The 19,997-nt window shown below is 53.9% G+C and overlaps 6 protein-coding genes across 6 annotated transcripts; 2 read left to right on the forward strand and 4 right to left on the reverse strand.

Annotated features, from left to right (window-relative positions):
- Positions 1-104: 104 nt before the first annotated feature.
- Positions 105-3,329, reverse strand: VE01_07697 (uncharacterized protein; the record flags this gene model as incomplete). The annotated part of the gene is made up of 2 exons (XM_018277130.2): positions 2,189-3,329; positions 105-2,130 (listed from the first exon to the last, which is right to left on the reverse strand). The coding sequence occupies exons 1-2, from the start codon at positions 2,815-2,817 to the stop codon at positions 105-107; spliced, it is 2,655 nt and encodes an 884-aa protein (XP_018128095.1). The 5' UTR covers positions 2,818-3,329.
- A 577-nt stretch (positions 3,330-3,906) lies between these two features.
- SLY41 (suppressor of loss of ypt1) lies at positions 3,907-6,364 on the reverse strand. The gene is made up of 2 exons (XM_018277131.2): positions 5,583-6,364; positions 3,907-5,531 (listed from the first exon to the last, which is right to left on the reverse strand). Exons 1-2 carry the CDS (start codon positions 5,988-5,990, stop codon positions 4,263-4,265), a joined length of 1,677 nt encoding a protein of 558 aa, XP_018128088.1. The 5' UTR covers positions 5,991-6,364; the 3' UTR covers positions 3,907-4,262.
- A 154-nt stretch (positions 6,365-6,518) lies between these two features.
- Positions 6,519-8,929, forward strand: VE01_07699 (uncharacterized protein). Its single transcript, XM_018277132.2, has 2 exons — positions 6,519-6,783; positions 6,835-8,929. The coding sequence occupies exons 1-2, from the start codon at positions 6,700-6,702 to the stop codon at positions 8,491-8,493; spliced, it is 1,743 nt and encodes a 580-aa protein (XP_018128087.2). The 5' UTR covers positions 6,519-6,699; the 3' UTR covers positions 8,494-8,929.
- A 711-nt stretch (positions 8,930-9,640) lies between these two features.
- Positions 9,641-12,929, reverse strand: VE01_07700 (uncharacterized protein). The gene is made up of 2 exons (XM_018277133.2): positions 12,170-12,929; positions 9,641-12,103 (listed from the first exon to the last, which is right to left on the reverse strand). The coding sequence occupies exons 1-2, from the start codon at positions 12,549-12,551 to the stop codon at positions 9,885-9,887; spliced, it is 2,601 nt and encodes an 866-aa protein (XP_018128062.1). The 5' UTR covers positions 12,552-12,929; the 3' UTR covers positions 9,641-9,884.
- Positions 12,930-13,147: 218 nt separating this feature from the next.
- On the reverse strand, positions 13,148-16,326 carry VE01_07701 (uncharacterized protein). The gene is made up of 3 exons (XM_059463903.1): positions 16,070-16,326; positions 14,776-15,324; positions 13,148-14,561 (listed from the first exon to the last, which is right to left on the reverse strand). Exons 1-3 carry the CDS (start codon positions 16,096-16,098, stop codon positions 13,388-13,390), a joined length of 1,752 nt encoding a protein of 583 aa, XP_059319494.1. The 5' UTR covers positions 16,099-16,326; the 3' UTR covers positions 13,148-13,387.
- Positions 16,327-16,765: 439 nt separating this feature from the next.
- VE01_07702 (uncharacterized protein) lies at positions 16,766-19,985 on the forward strand. The gene is made up of 3 exons (XM_018277135.2): positions 16,766-18,876; positions 18,929-19,271; positions 19,321-19,985. The coding sequence occupies exons 1-3, from the start codon at positions 17,237-17,239 to the stop codon at positions 19,915-19,917; spliced, it is 2,580 nt and encodes an 859-aa protein (XP_018128060.2). The 5' UTR covers positions 16,766-17,236; the 3' UTR covers positions 19,918-19,985.
- Positions 19,986-19,997: the final 12 nt, after the last annotated feature.

Below are 19,997 nucleotides of genomic sequence, written 5' to 3' on the forward strand. Positions count from 1 at the left end.
TCCGATTCGCCCCTGTCCCCCCCATTTTTCTCACCAACGCCATCCATAAACAAGTTTCGCCCCCGCAGCTGCCCTAGCTCCCCTTCCCCCTACCCCTCCACCTCCTAAAAGTCAACCTGCATCTCCCACTCCAACCTATGCTTCTTAACATACTCCCTCAGCATCCTCGCCGCCTCCACCTTCACCGTCTTAACCGGCAACGCCTGCCCCCCTGGCGCACGCACAAACGCCATCCCCCCCCCCTCGCGCACAGCCTCCGGCTCCCTAGACTTGAGCTCCTCGCACGCCATGCGGTACTGGAGCCATAACTCCTGGCTCCGGCGGATATTCTCGCTCATCGCGTCGCGGAACCTCAGGTAGTCGGGGGAATTACTCGGTGTCTCCTTGGCGAAGCGCAGGTTATGCACTGCGAGTAAGGCGTTCGACGCTACCCCGCCGATCAGGAGGATCACGATGTCGAGATGCAGGTGCGCCTTTCCGAGGTCGTGGTTCGCCTGCAGTAGTGGGAACAGCGAGAGCCAGTTGTCGCCTGTGTTGGGTCGTCCCATCTTGCGGTACATGGCGTCGAAGGCGTCGAAGGCGACGAGGTATGCGAGTAGTGATTCCGCCCCGGCGAGGGTCGCCAGTTGGTTTTCCTTGGAGTGGATGTACACGTCGCGCTTGCGCTTGAGCGTCTTTCCCATCTCGGAGTACTTCGCGTTCGCAGCACGGCAACGGTCCACCTCTATGGATTTGTCGCCGCCGTTCTGCCTCGGTTTCTCCGTGCTAGCGGGCGTAGATGCCGCGCCCGTCTTCGGTGTGAGAGTGTTGTCATCCGCCGAGTCAACGCGGCGCATCGCAACGCTCTTCATGGCGTCACCCTTCTTCGGTGTGACCTTACTCGCGCTCGGAAGCTTCTTTCCAGAAGTCGGAGGCTGGCCTGGGGATTTAAATGGCGGGAGTAATTGGCCAGTGGCAGCTTTATCAGAGTCGATTTTCGCAGGGACCTTCGCTCGCTTTATCGATCGCTCGGGTTGCTCATCGGGTACGGGGCGCGGCCGTTTGCTCTCGGCAGCCCTCGCCTTTGATACGGCCGGCTTCTCGGGAACTATGCCGTCGGCCAATTCAAGTACGGCTCTGTTTGGTATTGGCTTCGTTTTGAGGATGCGCTGTATGTCTTTCGTCATGCTCTTCTTGTACTTCAGCTTGACGATTTGCCGTGGCGGCTCATAGGTGATCTCAGGAGGAGAAGAGTCAGAAGCTTTAGATGCACGTCGCTTCTCTGCCGCACTAAGTTTGGGTGCCTTTCTCGCCACGCCGGGAGTATCAGGGTTGCGACTCTTCTCATGGCGAGCTTGGACAGTATCGAGTTTCCTTGTTGGTTGTTTGTTCTTCGCCAGTAATTCTTCGACGTTCGGTGGTAGTTCCCTCGGCAGCAGCTCCGGCAAACGGAAAGGCGATGTCTTCTCACTCTGTTCCTTTCTCTTCGCTGTTGAAGATTCCGCCTTCGTAGTTGAAGGGCTATCGCGGCCATTCTTGCCTGGCTTCTCCGCTCCATGTCCCGAACTAAAACTAACCGGGGTCGGACTCGTAAGGTATTCCGGCAGCGGCGACAGAAGCCTAGGCATCTCAGGAACTCTCGTGGCCGACGGCGCATCCTTCGCCTTGCTCCCAGACGCAGGCCCACGCTCCGAGGCCTTCTTATCATCCGCCCTCTTTGTCGGAGTATTATCAACGCTCGTCGGCTGTGACTGCTTCGCATTCGAGGGTTTCGACTTCGGCGCCGTCCCAAAGAGTCTGGACAGGGGATCCGAAGTATTCCTCTGGTGTCCCTTCACAGTTCCACTCTGCGTATGTTTTGCCTCAATCTTCAGGCGCTTCTCCGGCTGCGACTGCTCGGGCTTTTCGAGCGGCCTCTTGGGCGCATGATTCGACACTGCCGGTTTCGGAGGGAGAGGATGTGATATTTCTTGCTTCATTGTTGTAGGTTTAGGAGTTGTGTTTTGTTGCTCTCTTGCCTTCGGTGGACGCGCATGGCGATCATTATCCTTGGCTTGGGGAGCTGAGGGCTTCGATTGAGGCACGCGCGAGTCGCTTGGCCTAGGCGCATCTTCGTTCTTGACCGCACCAGAGTGCCTGCCATCTGCGGAACTAGAAATACTAATTAGCATACAAATGCGACAAACATATCAAAGCCCAGATCACATACCGTGTAGCTCCATTCTGCGCAGCCTTCGCCGGTTCCGCCTTAGTAACAACCTTCACATTCTCCTTCTCCCTACTCGACTCGCCAGCAGTCTGCTGCGAGTCACCCGCCGGTTTCGGCACGCGCTTCCCACTCCTATAATCAGCGAGCGAGATCCTACTCCTCGGCTTCGCACCGCCCCTCTCGCCCTGCTGCGGCGTAGCCGTGCCACTGCGCGACCGCGACACATTATACGGCGAGCGCGAGTTCATCTCCTCCTCCCAGCCGCCGCGCGGGCGAGCAACGCCGCGATTGTCGCCAGTGACGAGCGTCATGTACTGCAGCTCGTCGAACTCGAAGGCTTCGAAGGGGGAGTTGCGGTGGGTCTCCCATGGGCGCGAGCCGCGGTATGGATCGGTGGTTGGGACGGAGAGGAGGTGCGGTATCGGTGGGAGGAATTTGGTCTTGAGCTTGTCGATCGCGCTGTTGATAGCTTCTATCGTGGGGGAGATGTTGGAGTCGCCGTTGGGGTTCTTGGCGTCGTCCATGTTTGTGTTGGGGAGCTCATGCAGCTTCGTGGTTGGTGTTGGTGTGGTGGTGGTGGTCAACTGCGGTGGTGGCTGGAGGAGTGTTGAGCTTTGCAATTGATCCATGGTGCAATTGAAGGCGTCCTGGAGACTGCGCGATCTCTGCAACAGGATGTGGCGCGCGAGGAAAGTGCGTGTGCGTCTTTAGATATGTATGAGTCGGTGGTATGAGGGTGTGTGTGGATGTGGATGGCTGTGTAAAGTCCTATTGTCGCCAATTGCCCGCGTCGGCAAGTGTTGAAGATAGGCCGTGGCGGCGACAATAGGCCCAGTTGGTATTGTCGTCAGGCGCTCAACCCATCGACAATACGTCGCCGCGCCTCATGCGCTTTTTGAGCAAGCGCGGGGATTCGGGGTAGATGTGAAGAGGATGATCAATGGCGGGTGGTAGTAGCTAGCGGCAGGAGCAGCAGCAGAGTTTCGATATGTAGGACTACAATATGTAGATGAAAGGGCAAGAGGCAAACTGACAGTATGCGGCCGTGTATTATGCGTGTGCGTATGTGTATGTGTATGCGCCGAATGAGGAGAAAGTGAGGCTGAAGAGGATATATCGGTATCGGTATCCGGGGTATAAGTGAGTGAGTTGAAGAGGCGGAAGGGAAGGGAAGGGAAGGTTGGCAGGGCAGAAAGTACCGTAGTTTAGACACTTTAGACGGGGAGGTACTTGTGTTCTTTGTTCTTTGTTGTACTGCAGAAGTGGGAGGACAGAGGTAGAGGGGAAGTATATTCTAGCTGTGAGTAGCAGCTGAAAGTGACATCAGAAGATACGATTCACCACACCAAAAATCAGCGTCCAGGCCGTGGCAGCCTCACCACTCCCTCCCACCGAGTACAAGCAACCAAAGTACCCCCAGTGCATACTGTCACGCTAGTCCCAAACCAGGGTGTTCCGTGCCGTCAGCCGCCATCCGTCAGGAACATACATGGAGGAGAGAAAGATGCCATCGGCGTGAAGATCTGCCGCTGAGATCGCTGCCGAGTTATCATATTATCATATTATCATATATGTATGCTTATTTATATACGGATGAGATGTTGGCTATGATGGGATTGGGTTGAAGAGGGCGAGGAAGATATGAATTTCAGTATACAACCTATAAACTATAAACTATAAACCGTGCACAGAAATTTGGAGTCAACACATACACTAGTCCCCGCACGCAAGTTTATTTATCAAGCTGAAGTATACATCAATCTATATTCTCAATATATATGTGATCGATACAGAACACATCACAATGTGAACCATATATAAAGATAAAGTACCCTATCCCCCCAGCACGCCGTCACCCCTTCAAATATAGTTTACACAGACCAGACAGGCAGGCAGTCCCCTCGTCCATCCCTCCCCTCCTCCCCTGCCCTACTCCTGCCCCTGCTCCACTCATACCCTCTATGTACGTACAGTACAGTACAGTACAGTGCAGCACGCCCAGATCCAGATCCAAAGAACGCCGTCTATAAATCCCTCCCATGCTCATCATATAAACCATAATCCATGCCCATCCTCACGAGGCCTTCACGTCCTGCCTCGGCCAACGGTCCTCCGGCCTCGTCACAGGCGGAATCCACGGCGGCCCCGCTCCCCCAGGCCGCCCTCTCACGCTCTCGCTATCGCTGCGTAGCCGGTTCCCTTCCGGTGGGCCGTTATACCCGTTCACATACGGATTACTCGCGCTCGACACCGACTGCGGCTCTACCGCTGCGGCGGCCTCGACATCCCCGCTCAGCTCACGGATCGGCAGTAGTGCCTCCTCCTTGATATCCAGTAGTCGCGCTTTGCGGTCAGCTTTGTTGCTGTGTCCGGTGCGGTCGTACAGGTAGAGTCCGAAGAAGGTGAGCGCGATGCCGAAGCCTTGGATGGGGGTTGTAGCGTTCTGGAACCAGATAATGGCGATGACGACGACGAAGACACGCTTGATTAGCGAGGCGACGGAGTAGGTCACCGGCGAGACCATGGACAGCAGCACGAAGGCAATAATGTTCTGTCCGAAGTGGAAGGTGCCGTTGAAGATGAACTCGAGCGTGAGACGACCGTGGTCCAAAGCGGCCGGCGACGACGTATTTTCCAGGTCGAGCGACCCGTCGTGCAGGAAGTCAGAGATGAGGGAGAATCCCTCGGAGAACAGCCATAGCGGGGCTGTGAGGAGAAACGCCAATCCTGACGAGTAGCATAGTAGGTTTAGTTTATCCAGCCGCCGCGACTGCTGGTGTTGGCCGTCTGCTTCGGCCTTGGCGGCCTCGTTGAAGAGGCGTTTCGAAAATATGTTCTGTGTGACAAATATTATAGCCGCTAAAAAAGCGTAGAGGATGCCGATGAAGTTGCCCTTGAACGAGGCAGAGCACGCGAGCATCACACCGAGGGTGAGCGGGATGAGAGAGAGGTATGTGGTAAGGGGGTAGCGGATATCGAAGACGATGCGGTATGCAAACACGGTAAATAGGGGTGAGAGGCCCTTGATAGTATGTACGAGCGAGACGGGGATTCGTTGTGTCGCTGAGGAGGAGAGGAGATGTCCGCCGATTTGGAAGAATGCGAGCGGCAATGTGGTGACGATGACGTCGCGAGTCGGGGGTCTGATGCCAAACCGGAGAGCGGGGATGGCATTCTTCATGGCGGGGAAGCTCTCGGCCAGCGCCGAGAAAAGGAGACAATATGACGAGACGAATCCGAATTGTATGAGTGTGAGGGTCGCGGGTTTCGGGAAGGCCATCAAGATGGTTTTTGAGGAGGTGTTCGTCAGGGCAGAGGAGAGGTACCAAACTATGCAGAGTGTCTACGATTATCAGCATACAGCAAAGTCCGGGGATGGCAATTGGAAGCCTACAATGAGCTTTGGTGACACCGGCGCCTTCAGAGCGCCCGCAATCTCGTGCGCATTTGCAGTAACGCTGCCCTTCCTCGAGCGAATGGTTCTGAACGCGTCCGTCAAGCTCTTCTGTCTGCCGTGTACTCTCCCCGTAGGATGATATGCGGCCTTGCCGGTCCAGCTCGGCGGTATGGGCTCTCTGCGTGTCTGCCACCGTTCGAAGGGCGATGGTGTTACCCCATTGAGCGCCCCATTCGCTCTGGGCGGCTCAGGGATTTGGTCGTCCTGCTCCCCGAGAAACGATGGGTCCATGTCGGGGAACTTCTCCATCGACATACGCGCCTCAGCAACGGGTTTCGGTGCGGTGGCGTGGCTCAAGGACCTCTCTCGCCGTAATTGTAGTGGAGGGGATGTTGAGTGCGGCATTGCGACAGTCGGGGGGGGGGGAGGGGGGGAATTGAAGCGAGCTGAGAAAGCTGGGAGGGTCGGAGAAAGCTTAGGATGGCATTATCGTCAATAGTTCATTCTTCGAGCGCTGATATTATTGGCAGCGACAGTGTTAATTGAAGAAGAAGACGGGGTATGTAGACGGTAGTAGACGTTGTGAGAGGTGGGAGAAGCTGAAGAGTTGAGGATATAATGGAGGATATCCACGCAAACGGACAAATATCCAGTTAGCTGCAGTTATACGACCACGGACCATTCAGAGCCCGAGTTTAGAAGCTGAGTACGAGGTACCAAGGAGTACATGCATCCAAGTAGACAATTAACGAAATTGCTTGGCGAAATGTCTTGGCGCTTGGCAACGATTTGTGCAATGATCAATGATGGAATGTTTGACTTGGCACGCTAGAACGAACTAGGAGAGTTAGAGGCGCTAGGATGGTTGGGGGTTAGCGTTGCGGCAGCCGCGTGAATATCGAATTGTCGAATATCTCCAGGCTGAACTTATCGCGACAGAGGGCAGAAAGACAGCTATATACCCGACAGAATAGCATCTACTGCACCACCACACGCCTGTATATCAACGCATTGTTACTCGAACAGGGCATTGAAGGATACAGTAGCATACAGCAGACAATTTACTGCACAAAAAACACACCAGCACCCCCCTCACACGACACCCCCGGGCGCGATGCCCTCAGCGACCAAGATGGCGCCGAAGATGACCAAGAACCAGATGAGGAGGGCGAAGAAGAAGGAGCAGAAGAAGACGGAGGTGAGCATTGATAGTATGTGCGCATTGACGACAGTAGCTAACACAGCCAAGGACACAGCAGTCAAGGTCGAGCCAACACCAGAACCAGAGGCATCATCCGCGCCACCAGTGAAGTCAGAAGAACAACCAACACCAGTCAAGGCAGACGACGAAGACATCTCACAGATTGAAATCTCAGCACTCGACATCTCCGAAGATGACCCGAACTACGAGATGTTCAAGGCTATCATCGACCGCTTCCAGGTGAACAAGGAGGGAGAGGACGCCGACGAGAAGGCCAATGGAGACAAGGGCGAGATCTTCTACTCTGACGACGAGGATATTCCAGACGAGGAGGAAGAGGCTGAGCCGAAAATGTCAAAGAAGGCGCGCAAGGCGCAAAACAAGCTGTCCGTCGCAGAGCTGAAGGCGCTTGTCAACAAGCCTGAACTGGTCGACTGGACAGACACCTCAGCCCCAGACCCTCGACTACTCGTCCACATCAAATCATACCGCAACGTTGTCCCAGTTCCCACACATTGGTCGCTGAAGCGCGAGTACCTCTCCTCGAAGCGTGGTGTTGAGAAGCCGCCGTTCGCCCTCCCCAAATTCATCCAAGAGACGGGCATTGCCGAGATGCGCGACGCCGTTCTGGAGAAGGCAGCCGACGCCTCTCTCAAGTCTAAGCAGCGCGAGCGCGTCCAGCCGAAAATGGGAAAGCTCGATATCGACTACCAAAAACTATACGAGGCCTTCTTCCGCCACCAGACGAAGCCAGAATTGACGCGGTACGGCGAGGTGTACTACGAGGGCAAGGAGTACGAGACGAACCTTAGGCATCTGCGCCCTGGAGAGTTATCGGAGGAGCTGAAAGAGGCACTCAATATCCCACCAGGAGCACCACCGCCATGGCTCATCAACCAACAGCGCTTCGGTCCTCCACCATCCTACCCATCCCTAAAAATCCCCGGCTTGAACGCACCACCCCCACCCGGTGGAGCCTGGGGTTTCCATCCCGGTGGATACGGCAAGCCTCCCGTCGACGAGTTCAATCGCCCCCTATACGGCGGCGACATCTTCGGCGTGCTCCAGCCGCAAGTCAACAACCAAGCCGGTGAACCCATCGAGCGCACACTCTGGGGCGAACTCCAAGCACCAGAAGAAGAAGAGGAAGAGGAAGAGTCCGAAGAAGAAGAAGAAGAGGAGGAGGAAGAAGACACTACCGGCCTCGAAACCCCAGGCGGTCTCGTCACCCCCGGCGGCATGGCCTCCGCCGTCCCCTCCGAGTACCCCAGCGAGATCGACGCAGGCGGCGCCTTCGACCTGCGCAAATCCCGCAAGGGCACCGAGACAGAGGAGTACACCGGCCCACGCACCGCATACACCGTCATCCCCGAGCGCGCCATCCGCGCCGAGGGTTTCTTCGGCGGCGAGCGCGCCTACGACGTCTCCTCAATCAATCGCCCGCCTCCTAACGTGCCTGTCCTCGGAGAAGAAGACCAGCGCAAGCGCAAGAAGCCGGGAGATGTGGAGATGGCTATTGATCCTGAGGCGCTGGAGGCGGGGCCGGACGAGCTGCGGAGGAGGTATGAGAGTGCGAGGCGCGAGCAGGATGTCGCGGGCGTGCAAGGGAGTGGGAAGTGGGGGACTGAGGAGGATTTGAGTGAGATGATTGAGAAGGAGAGTCGGAAGAGGCAGAAGAGGGATGAGGAGAGGAGGAGCGCGAGGTAGTTGGGACAGGGTGTTGGGATAGTGTACCATTATGGTTGGAGATATTTAATAGCATCAATGGATGGGGCGTGGATCGTCCGCCGAATCTCGCAGTTTTTGTCTACTCTGTGCGAATTTACAACGCTGCTGAAGGGTGTCCTAATGGTATGCCCCTTACTGGCCCAAATCAGTCCACACAGCAAACTCACCCTCTCTCATTTTGAGAATTGATACTCGTTACATTTTGCAAGAGACAACAAACAAGAGCCATATATTAACATTTAACAGGGTCACTAACCCGCACAAAATATAAAAAGCCACTTCAAAGGGTCCATCCCACCTCGCGTCGCCAAAACTACGTAAAACCGACGCCATCACCACCCCTTCCCCCCCAACATCACGCCACCTCCCAATCCCCCTAAATCCCCCAAAATCTCCCCTCCTCATCTAACATCCTCTCTCCTCCCATCTCATCCCAAAAATACTCCCCAAAAAATCAGCATAACCGCCAACATCCAAAACCATAATACAATCCTCCCTCACACAATGACCACCCCTCTCCACCCCCACGCAGTCTGGAACCCCGCCTTCCGCCCCAACACCAACACCAACGCCACTACCTCCCTTCCCCCCCCCCTCCCCCTCTCCACCGCCACCCCGACCCACCCCTCCAACACACACCTCCACAACGTAACCCCCTTCACCATCGCCGCCGCCGCCGCCTCCTCCAAGCTCAACAGACACAGACACGGACCTGAAATCAATTCCGCTAGGGAACGACGATGCTAGGGATCTAGAAGCCGGGATGGGGGGGGTGGTGGTGAGGCGGGGGGGAATAAAAAAGAGGGTTGAGGGGTGGTGGACGGGGGTTGCGTGTTTGGTGTTGATGTTTTTTACGGTTAGTTTGGGGGGGTGCTTTGCTTTTGGGGGGTAGAAGGGGGAAATGGGGGAAGAAGGGGGGGAGGGGAGGGCGGAAGATATCGATGTCTAAATGGCGTGGTTGGGGGTTGGGGGTATATATATGGTATTTGTGGTGGGGTTGAAAATAGCGGGTTTCTCATATGGATCGCAGATAGAATAATTGGAAAGGGGGTAATATTTCTTAAAGCAAATAATTTCACAATCTGACGACACAAAACCATCGAAATAGCCACCACATCTTTTTTGTGTGAGTCGAGTACGAATTAATTTATACTCCTACTTAATCTACCCCCCATTATGCATATTCAATCATCCTCCCAAACGAAAGAAGCGTCCTTTATTACCGCTTACTCGCCAAAAACAACAAAAGCTCGAATAACCATGCCTCTCCAGAAGCTTAACGCCGCGTTTCCCATTTTCATATCCTCGTCACTACTTTGTTCACCACCTTCTCTGGCATCATTTCAACCGCCCGCGTCAACTACCCTCCTTCACATAACAACACACTCCTTGTCCTTCCCTCTCCCCCGCCCATCCTGATTCTGCCTTCGATTACCCCTCCCCCCAACAGGTTGAGCCGGTGCCATCCTCGGAGCCGGTACCTGTGCCCGCGCCAACCTCATCCTCTCCGCCTGTCTCTCAGCCGCCGGCAGGTCTCGCAGCCTCCGTCCAACCTCCGGACTGATATTAGGATGCGAGGGATGTTGAGGAGGCGGATTAAACGCCGGTTGCCTCGCCGCGATATCATAGCTCGGCAATATTTCGTCGGGCGATAAAGGTGGGTTGGAAGTCTGCAGGGGCGGAGATTCAAGCGGAAATTCGGCCGGGGCTTGGGGTAGTGATGAACCGCCAGCGTTTCCACCACGCGGTCCGCTGCTGCTAGCGCCATCAGAACGTGTGACGGGGATGTCGTTGCTGCTAGTGTTGCGGGCCTGGGATGATGCACCCTGCTGCTGCTGGGTGCTCCCGCTCTGTCGTCTCCTACGGGCTACCTCTTCTTCGTGGCGCTCGTTTTCTTCTTCTTGTAGTTGGATCGCTAGTGCGAGGTCGTGGTCCTCTTGTTCGACTGAGGAGGATGCCACGCGCTGATGTCTACCAAATGGAGCCCCACTGGAATCGGTCGAAGGTTCTGAGCTCTCGATGCGGCTATCCCAATCGCTTGCTGCCTGTCGCGAGTCTGTGTCACCACCAACAGGTCTGAAATCTCCAGAGTAAAACGCGCAGTTCTCCCCATTGATGTCAGGCAGCGACTCCCACACAATCTCATCATGGCCAGCCAACCCCATATCCGTAACGAGGTGCATTAGCTCATCATTCTGGGGGTTCTTATACAACGTGCTAAAGTGATCATTTCGGAATAGGATAGCAACAGACCCAGGTGCGAGCGCCCTGCGAATAATCTCTAGCCCGGATTTTGTGAGTTGCGTACCGGAGGAGGATAAGAAGGATTTTATAGTCATAATGTCGTCGAGTGTCGTTTGCTCCTCCAAAGTAAGGCCGTCGCCAATGAACTTCATCTCCAGCTCTTCCTCGCGGAACATGATATTCTGTGCGTCCTCGTACGTGCGCGCCGAGCGTGCGAGAGCTGCCTCAGCATCAGATCCGCGCTCAGGCAGCCAGCCGTGCATGAGCGGGATCAGGAAAGTACCGTATAGCATTATCTCGCGCGTCTGCTCAAAGGTTCCCGGAATCAGATCTTCGCGCTCCGAGGGATGTATGTGGGACATTGAGCGTCTTGGGTCGTTCGCCAAGTTTGTGGCGCCTAGCGCGAAGAAACGGGGGTTAACGTTCATCCCGGTATGAAGGGTAATGAGGAAAGTATAAAGATCTCCTAGATCAGGAAGCTCTTCTGTTCCATCCCCACGTAGTCCTGCCATAAGATTATCAATAATGGCATTGAGCAGCAGCTCGAGGCTAATCTGCTCCCGCGTCTGGAGCGTCTGAATCAACGATGAAGCCTGACCTGGGGGCGTAGATATCGTAATTGCATTCACGAGAGCTAACAGTGGGCACGGTCCATTCGCATTCTGCATTAGTACCGGTGTAACTCGCGGGTTCCTCGCCGCTCTTCTATCCAACCAGGTGATATTCCTGATCGCGTATGTCCCCTTGCTCTTTTCCTCACTATCCCCGGGGTCTTGGCGCGACGAGGGTGCATTGGCTTCGCCTCCACTGTTTTCATCGTGGCTCGTTGTTGCCTCTTCGGAACCTTCAATATTTCGCGGTGGCAGGTTCGGCGGCCGAGGAGGAATGGGTCTCTGTGACGAGGTCTCTTGTCCTGCAGCATCAATAACGCCACTCTGCTGCTCCCCTGCTCCCGTAGGCTCCGATCCGCCATCCTCGCGCACCGGCTCTTTTTGTGGCACGGCAGGGGCAAGTGCAACTTCCCGCCTAGATGATTCCCCTGGAGCTTCCTCCGTCACCACCCGCTCACCAGTTGGAGCGGGGAACAAATCCTCCTGGTCATCATCCCAGTTCGAGGACTCGTTTGTTTCATCCACTTTGACGGGTGGAGGTGTCCTTGCCGGCGGTGGCGCCGACGACCAGGCATCATTGCCAGAATCTTCCTTGCCAAATGACGGTGGTACTGGTTGCGCATTTGGATGCGATTTTTCTTCCGCAATCGACTTTTGCTCAACTGGGCCTTCCCAAGGATTCGTATCCTGGTCCGCAATGTTGAGGTTTTGGAATTGATCAGTCACATTGGGATCTATGAGAAGTTAGTATATAGTCATAATCCCAAAGCACACTCTGGTCGAGCTCCAAGGCATCTCACCTTGACGTTGGCTGGGTGCCAAAGGACCACTGGCATCTGGCGCATTGGCTTTCGGCACATTGGCGCCTGGCGCACTGGAGCCAGGCCCACCCTTCCCCTCCTCACCAGCCCACGGATTTACCTCCGCCGTCGGCCCCGAAGCTGGCGGATTCCCCGTATTCTGAGCTCTCGCAAACGGGTTCGTTGACCCTGGTCCTCCCTGCGGCCCAGCTCGTAGCGATTCCGGTATCTCATTACCCCCGTGGCCTCCTCCTTGCTCCCTCCTCTCACTCCCAGCTCCCTCACCACTTCCCTGTGTAGGTTGTGTCTGTGGCGCCCCAGCGCCATTACCGCCCCCACCCGTCGGCACGCCCTCATTAGGCTCCTGCTTGCGACTCGCCATGTCGCCGCTGTGTTGTCGATTGAGCCAGATCCGAGCTTCAGAACCACCTTAGGCCCTCTGCGTCGCTCAATCCCTCTCCACAGCCGGTACCCCTCGCAGCAGCGAGCGCCCTGGACCCTGAGGTCGCGATAGCCTCGTCGCAGCCTTCCCGTTAGCGATCGTCCTTTCCAGAGCAATCTGTCGCGCCGCAAGCCATATACCACTCCAGCGTACTCCAAAACTCAAAAGATCGTATATAAAAGCTGTAGCTACGAAGCAATTGTACGCTGAATGGCGGTGGGTTTGTTAAGTGAACTCGTGGACACAGTTTCAGCGGGCAGAGAGAGACGTAGAGGGGAGGGACATAACGGGTTCAGCCACAGGCAGCTGTGACCCTGGATGGACGCTGATGTGGCGTTGCCGCGAGGGCGCTGACGTAGGCGGGGCAGGGGACTGTGGCGCTAGTAGGGAGGTGTCAGGCAGTCACTTGTGGCTCACCAGAAATCTGAAGTCTGAAGAGGGACGGAGGCCACCATATTCAACACGAAGATGTAATTTGATATATAGTATCACAGCAAAAGGGTTATAAGTATACGCGTCGTCAACTGAACAATATATCACGTTGTCGTCATCAAATGTATTTTGCGCTTCTAGAGTCCATTATTATACTGCAACCTGCCTTCCCTTCCGTTACTCCCCAAGCTCAATCAGTAATGTGCAAACCTTCAAGACCATGGCAGTCCATATAGTAAGCTAAACGCCATGTCCCGCTCAAATCACCTAAAATTACATCCATAACCCCAATCTGAGCCGCATTAATACCATGATCCAGGCACAATTCCTATCAGTAACCTCCCCTAAAACGCAGCGCCCCCAACCCCCTCCCCAGCCAACATCCGAACATGCCTCTCGCTCAACTCCGCCTTGAGACCCATACTCGCTGACTCCCTCGCCAGACGATCCCATTGCGCCAGCCCCTTCCGCAACTTCTCCTCTTTCGCATTCAAATCTTCACGCATGCGCTCGAGATCTTCATCGGTCTTCCGGATACGCGCCTCAAGCTCCTTCGGTACGGGCGAGTAAGTAGGGTCAATCTTTCCACCGGGGATGACGGGAGGAAGGTTCGCGATGGCCGGGTGGACGCGTGGAACAGACGGTGTGAAGGTCTTGGTGTTGTGACCGTGGAAGGGGGCTGAGGAGATGGAAGAGGAGCGGGATGGGGGTGCAGTCTTCCAGTCGCTGCCTGAAGAGCTTGCTCTTGGGCCCGTAGGAATGGCTGGGGTCGCAGATGGTGTTGTGGCGGGCAACGTCGGGGATTGCACAGAGGGTGGCCTGTTGTTGTGAACACCCCCCCATCCTGGCTCTGGGCGGCGATCACTGAAGGAGCCTCTGCCGCCTCTTGGGAGAAAACCTCCACGCGCAGGAGGGGGATTGAAGTTGCGAGGTCCGGATGGTGGTGCCACCGCCGCCGTACCCTCGGGACGACTAGGCGCAGGCATCGATAACGGTGTAGATTGTCCAGATGCAGACGGCGACCGAATTGGAGCGCTGAAGTTGCGGTTGGCGCTTGGACCAGTAGGCGCTCTGAAGGGTTGTGCAAGTCGAACTGGTGATCTACCCTGTACCGCTGGAGATCTCACCATCGGAGACGCTGCGCGTGCTGGCGACCGTTCGCGTGGCGTGGATCGCGTTGAATCCCGGCGTGGAGACCTGTCTCGTGGAAAGGGCGAGCGCATACTCTGAAGGTCATCCACAGGTGGCGCTGGGCGGTAGCTAGGTCTTGGTGATGGGCGACGTGTGCTGTGTTCAGAGTTTCTCCCTGAAGATCTATCTCCAGAAGGAGATGGCGATCGTGGTCGTCTCCAAGTGAGCGACGTTTGGGCAGCTGCGACGCGGTCGTCACGGCGCGGTGGGCTACGAGACCTTGGACGCCATCCACCCCCCCTGGGTCCTGCTGGTGGAGATCTTCTTGAGATAGGTGATCGAGCTCGTAATGGGCCACGGTTGTCAAAAGGAGACCGTGACCTGCGTCTAGAATGATTGTAACCCATTGTCAGATATTGTTCCAGTGTTGTGTAATGTTTAGGGTTGTTAAGATGGAAGAGAAAAGGAAAAGGTGTGGTGGGAGCAAACAAAGAATTAACAAAGAGGTCTCGTGACGCGAATTTACAGCTAAACAACTAGTATAGAACACGATTGGGGATTGTATTGTAAGGGGAAAAAACCACAACATGGTAAAACTCACCTAATATCCCGCTCGTCCAAATCCGATCTCCTTGGCGGTGATCTAGGGCGTCTATCATCACCCCGTCTTGGTGAAAATCGCCTCACTGGACTTCTAGGTCTCCCAGGACTTCGCGGTCGCATAGGACTCCTTGCTCTGGCAGGACTCCTGGCCCTAATTGGACTCCTTGGCCTCACTGGGCTCCTCGGCCTCACTGGGCTCCTCATCCGCTGTGGGCTCCTGGGTCGGACTGGGCTCCTCGGACGCTGCGGACTTCTCGCCCTCTCTCTATCTCTCCAATTCTGCACATCTCGTGGGGGGGTTCTATCCCTCGAGCGATACGCAACCGGTGACCTCGACCGCCGTCTCAGCGGCGACCTATCTCTGCCACCGGGAATATACGCATCCGATGCCTGTGGGCTCCTCGGCCTCTCGCGCCGTGGCGAGCGATCCCGGTCTCTATTATCGAATCGCGAGGTGTCGGATCGCGGGGAGCGCGGACGCACAGAAGGGCGGTACGACTCCCCAGCGCCCATCTTCGTTACCTCGCCATCGCCACGAGGGGCGTATCTGCGGGGGACTGTTAGTGATTGTGCTGGGCGGTAGCGGTCGGTAGACACTCTGGCAGGCACTCCTGGGGCTTGGCGTCGGCTCAGCACTTGCTGTCGACGGGGTGGCAGGAGGACTATCAGGTCGCTGCCCACTCGGGGTTCTGGGCGGCTCGGGAGATTTGGCATCGTTGGAGAGGCTGGTATATTGAGGAAGCTTGGTTTCGCTGGGTTTGGCATCATCTCTCCTTTGCCAGGCACGGTATTGGTTTCGGGTATGATATGAGAAAGCTGGGAGACTGAGTTTATCGTGGTATTTTCGGGTTGGGTCTGGATGGGGAGGCCGGGTTGTGGGACCTGTGTGCCAGCTTGCGGAAGTGAGGTCTGAGTGGTTCCATGTTCACTATCACCACATCCTTTATCGCCATCCACAGCCGTATAGTCGCCTGAGGTAGGTATATCAGGTAACTGCGGCTTTCCAGCAATATATATTCGCGAGGGCGGTGTGACAGAGCTTCCAGGGTGTCGCTTTGATGCGCCTCCTCCAGCCTTCAACCCCATATCGTTCGCAATGCGCTCCGAGAAACTGCGAGTTCTGAATGCCTTGACTGGTCGCTGGACTCTGGCAACTTCGAAGACTTCACCATCTTCACCGCCTCCAACTTCTCCATCGTCGTATTCGTCGCAGTCGTCGTCGTAGTTGAGGATGATGTCCATGTCGAAACACTGAAGAAGGGGGCAAACAATGAGATGTAGGAAGGACAAACCTTCTATCACGACCACGATCGCGGTCCATCTTGTCTTCCGTCCCTATACTAACTATACAAATAATCCTACAAGTGGCGGCAGTAGCGACTGAGATGGCTGATATAAACACGGAAGCATCGTTCCTTCCCCAAACCACCACCAAATTATTATCCGTTCAATCGTAGGCCGCCACGCTAGGGTGGTGCCAAGACAAGGCTGAGATATAGTTGGCAGCCTCGCCCATGCCACCGACTCTGTGCTAGCGTGTCAATTTATGTCGATCATGCACTTTATCACTTATAATGAATGATAAAATGAAAGGTTTATAAGTAATAAGTATAAGTATTTTACTTGACAGCTTAAGATAATGAAGTAGCGGCTAATTTACCTACTATTTTTATAAGACCTCTAACTAGCTACTAAGTGATATGTGCATGATTATAGATATTATGATTTTATTAGGTTTATTTAATATATATTTTTGATAATAAGATATTCATTGACTATTTCGCATATCCACACTACACGGAACGTCAAAATATACTCGTATGGACCATTAAATCGCACTGTATATACCTAGAATAATGATCAATATTGTCATTAGCAAGGTTTCCACGAGCAACCGGACTAGAGATTCTTAAAACCGCAATCACGTGATCTAGCCACTCTAAATGCAACGTCTTCCGAGCCATCAAGTGCTCACACGAGACTCGGAACCCTTTTCTCGATATAAAAGAGCTCTGGCAAGTTGTAAATTGGCACTGATTGTTATGTGCATGACCCGAAAGATTTGGAGAGCGAGGCTTCCTTGTGAGGCTGAGAGAACTGCTGTCTCGAATGTGGGCGCCTAGCTGTCATCCGTCGATGTGAGTGGACGCAAAACTTGCATGGCTTTGCGGAGATTCAACCCTGCATGAGGATGCATGGGCCAACGAAAGACATGGGCTATAAATCATGGCTCGTTCCCCGCGCAGGGCACCCGCAAGGCTCTGAGTAGAGACATGACACTACTTATAATAGCCACGACGAAGTTTCGGATTTGACGAGCCCGGCTATGTTGATGACAGTATTGCCCACCATCGATTTGACGACCGCTTCTGTTGTTACTGTGTTCTGCGGCGAGAGTCGTGCTACCAAATACTAGCGGAATTCATACGACCAAATGCTATTCGCAATAGCCCCCTTCGATGGACAGAAGAATGCCTATACAGTCGGCGGCTGAAGAGTACTTTCAACACAATCATAGGCTCGTGCAAAGACATCGCAACGGACAGCTGTTTGCGGGCCCCATCGATTCTCAGTATGACTACCTAACGACCTACTTGAAAGAATGGGTCTCGAGCCCACTTCAGTCACTTATTATGGTCCATTACCCGATTCTAGCAGAGGAGTCCCTAAAAGGCCTCTGTGTGGATCTAGTGGGGAAGTTTAAAGAATGCAACATTCCTGTTATTTGGTTGATGCGTGGGCCTGAGACCCCACCGAAGGAGCCCATAACGACACACCTTCTAAGGTCTTTAACAATGCAAGTAATGCAGCTTCCTGGATTTCTAGGGCAACCGGAGGCCATTGATCTAATGAACGAGAGCGAGAGCTACTGGTATCTGTATTTGGGCGCTGTTCTTGCACAGTTCGAGAATATCTTTATTGTTATCGACTCCACTGTGCTGAGTTCTGGACCACTGATTAGTGGCAACCCCTGGATTACAACGCTTTTAATTATCTGCGAAAATCACCGTCAGAGGTTTAGTGAATATAGATATCCACCTGAAGTAGGTGTAAAAGTAGCTCTAGCGATTCGTGGTCGTGGCGAACGTGGGCTAGGGCCACCTGGACCGCAATGGGAAGACCACTGGTCATATGTCGATATCGCCCGGGAAGAGGAAAGCTCGGAACAGCGAACTGTTCGTCGGACCGGAAACTGGCTACTGGCAGAAGTTATCGAAGCGTATAACGATAGAATTACGGGGAGGTCTAGTAGGAACAGCACGGGACAACCGTCGGTCCCACCATCCCGAAATACCGTTGCGGAACCAGTCAAAGTATTCCCTGGGTCATCATTTGGGCCCCCTACTAGAACTGGTGCGCCCAATTCTCAACCTAGAGCCGTCAAGTCTCCATTTGTTGGAATTTACCCCAGCGAAACAGTGGAGCAGCGGGACGAACTTGAATGGCTAAACCAGGAGTGGCGGAGGAAGGTTTGGGCGAGCCACGACGAAGAAGAAAGATATGCCAGAGAGAACCAGAGAGAAAGAGAAAGATACCGCAGGGAGCGCAATAGGGACTCCCTTACACGGTATAAACAATACGAGGAACATTACTTCAGCGGGCGCGAGAGGGAGCGCCCGGCGTCCCGGCAAGAAAATGAAGAAGCGGAACGATATCTTAGGAGGCGCGACATGGAACTCCTTGCACAACGGCCAGTCGACAGGGCAGAGATGCAGATTGCGGAAGGTCCCTCGTCGACTCTGCGCCACCATTCTAGCGCATATAGCCTACAGACCCAGCCCAACTCTAATAGCATTATGTTTCCGATTAGTACTCAGCCAGGCCCTAGTACGACCAGTTCAAACCTATCACCGTACAATTTTAGTGCAGATAACCTCGGGAGACTAAGTCTGCAGGATCTCCGGCAGTCTTCCGATGTCCGACCTATCGCCACTCAAGTGCCCCGTTCTCAATTTCCTACTGCATTCTCACAGCAATCTCAAGAACAGCCCGCAGGATCTCAGCAAACCTCATCAACAACGAAACTCATATCACACAAAGCAGATGTGTTAGTTTCAAACTTTGAGCTGTTCGATAACCAAAAGCCGTCAGGAGATGCGTGAGTTCTCCTACCTCAACCCTGCCTTGACACTTTCCTAATGTAATGCAAGCGCCGACAAAGCCGACAAAGCCGATGTGTGGTTTAAGTATCTTAGAGATAGGGTTCACCCAGCCATGCCACCCATTCCAAAGAAGGAAGACAGGATCGGAATCGCAGTTTTAGATACAGGCATCTACATGAAGGACGATTTCATTGACCTGAAAGAGAATCGCACGCGAGTAACCTACCAGTCATTCGTGACTGGAGATACAAGCCCAAAAGAGCCCAGCGACCTTGTTGGCCATGGCACTCATGCTGCTGGGTTGCTGCTTTGTGTGGCACCAAATGCGGAAATCTATGTGGCAAAGATCTCAGACACAGACGGGATTCACGTCCCCCAAGAAATTGCCAACGTAAGTATCCTCTGTTTAGTTGATTGGTTAAATTTTAATCGGTCTACAGGCAATACGACATGCAGTAGATATTTGGCACGTCCACATTATTAGCATGTCTTTTGGCTTCGACGAGTTAACGCTAGAGCGCGACTGTATTAGATCTGCAATACTTCACGCTCACTATAAAGGAACAGTGCTGTTTGCAGCGGCGCGCAACAATGGTGGTCTCAAGCAGATCGCATACCCAGCTAGCGAGACTGAGGTTATATGCATCAATTCCACTGATGGCGAAGGGAATCCCTCATCCTTCAACCCTTCATCTAAAAATGACAAGAACTTTGGCACTGTCGGCGAAGCCGTGTTATCCTCGTGGCCGCATAGCGGTAAAAAACGTATGACTGGCACCTCGTTTGCAACTCCCATCGCAGCTGGGATAGCAGCATTTACTATGGATTTTATGGAGCAGAAGAAGAAGGGTTGGTCGGAACACGACCAATATGTCGCAGCAAGGATTAAGAGAAATAGAGGCATTATTGCAGTTTTTGACAAACATCTCTCAGATCTAAGGGTTGATTTTCGATTCCTCTGCCCATGGCTGTTTTTTGATAAAGATGAAACCGGGCTTGATAGGGCAATATTAAAAACTCTTAGAAGATACGCTTAATGCACAATTTCGGTTCTAAATGAGTTTTTATAGTTTAAAAATCTAAAAACATCGTCCTAGAAAATAATAAGGTTATGGCC

This window comes from Pseudogymnoascus verrucosus, assembly GCF_001662655.1.
Source record: "Pseudogymnoascus verrucosus strain UAMH 10579 unplaced genomic scaffold scaffold_39, whole genome shotgun sequence".
NCBI lineage: Eukaryota > Fungi > Ascomycota > Leotiomycetes > Thelebolales > Thelebolaceae > Pseudogymnoascus > Pseudogymnoascus verrucosus.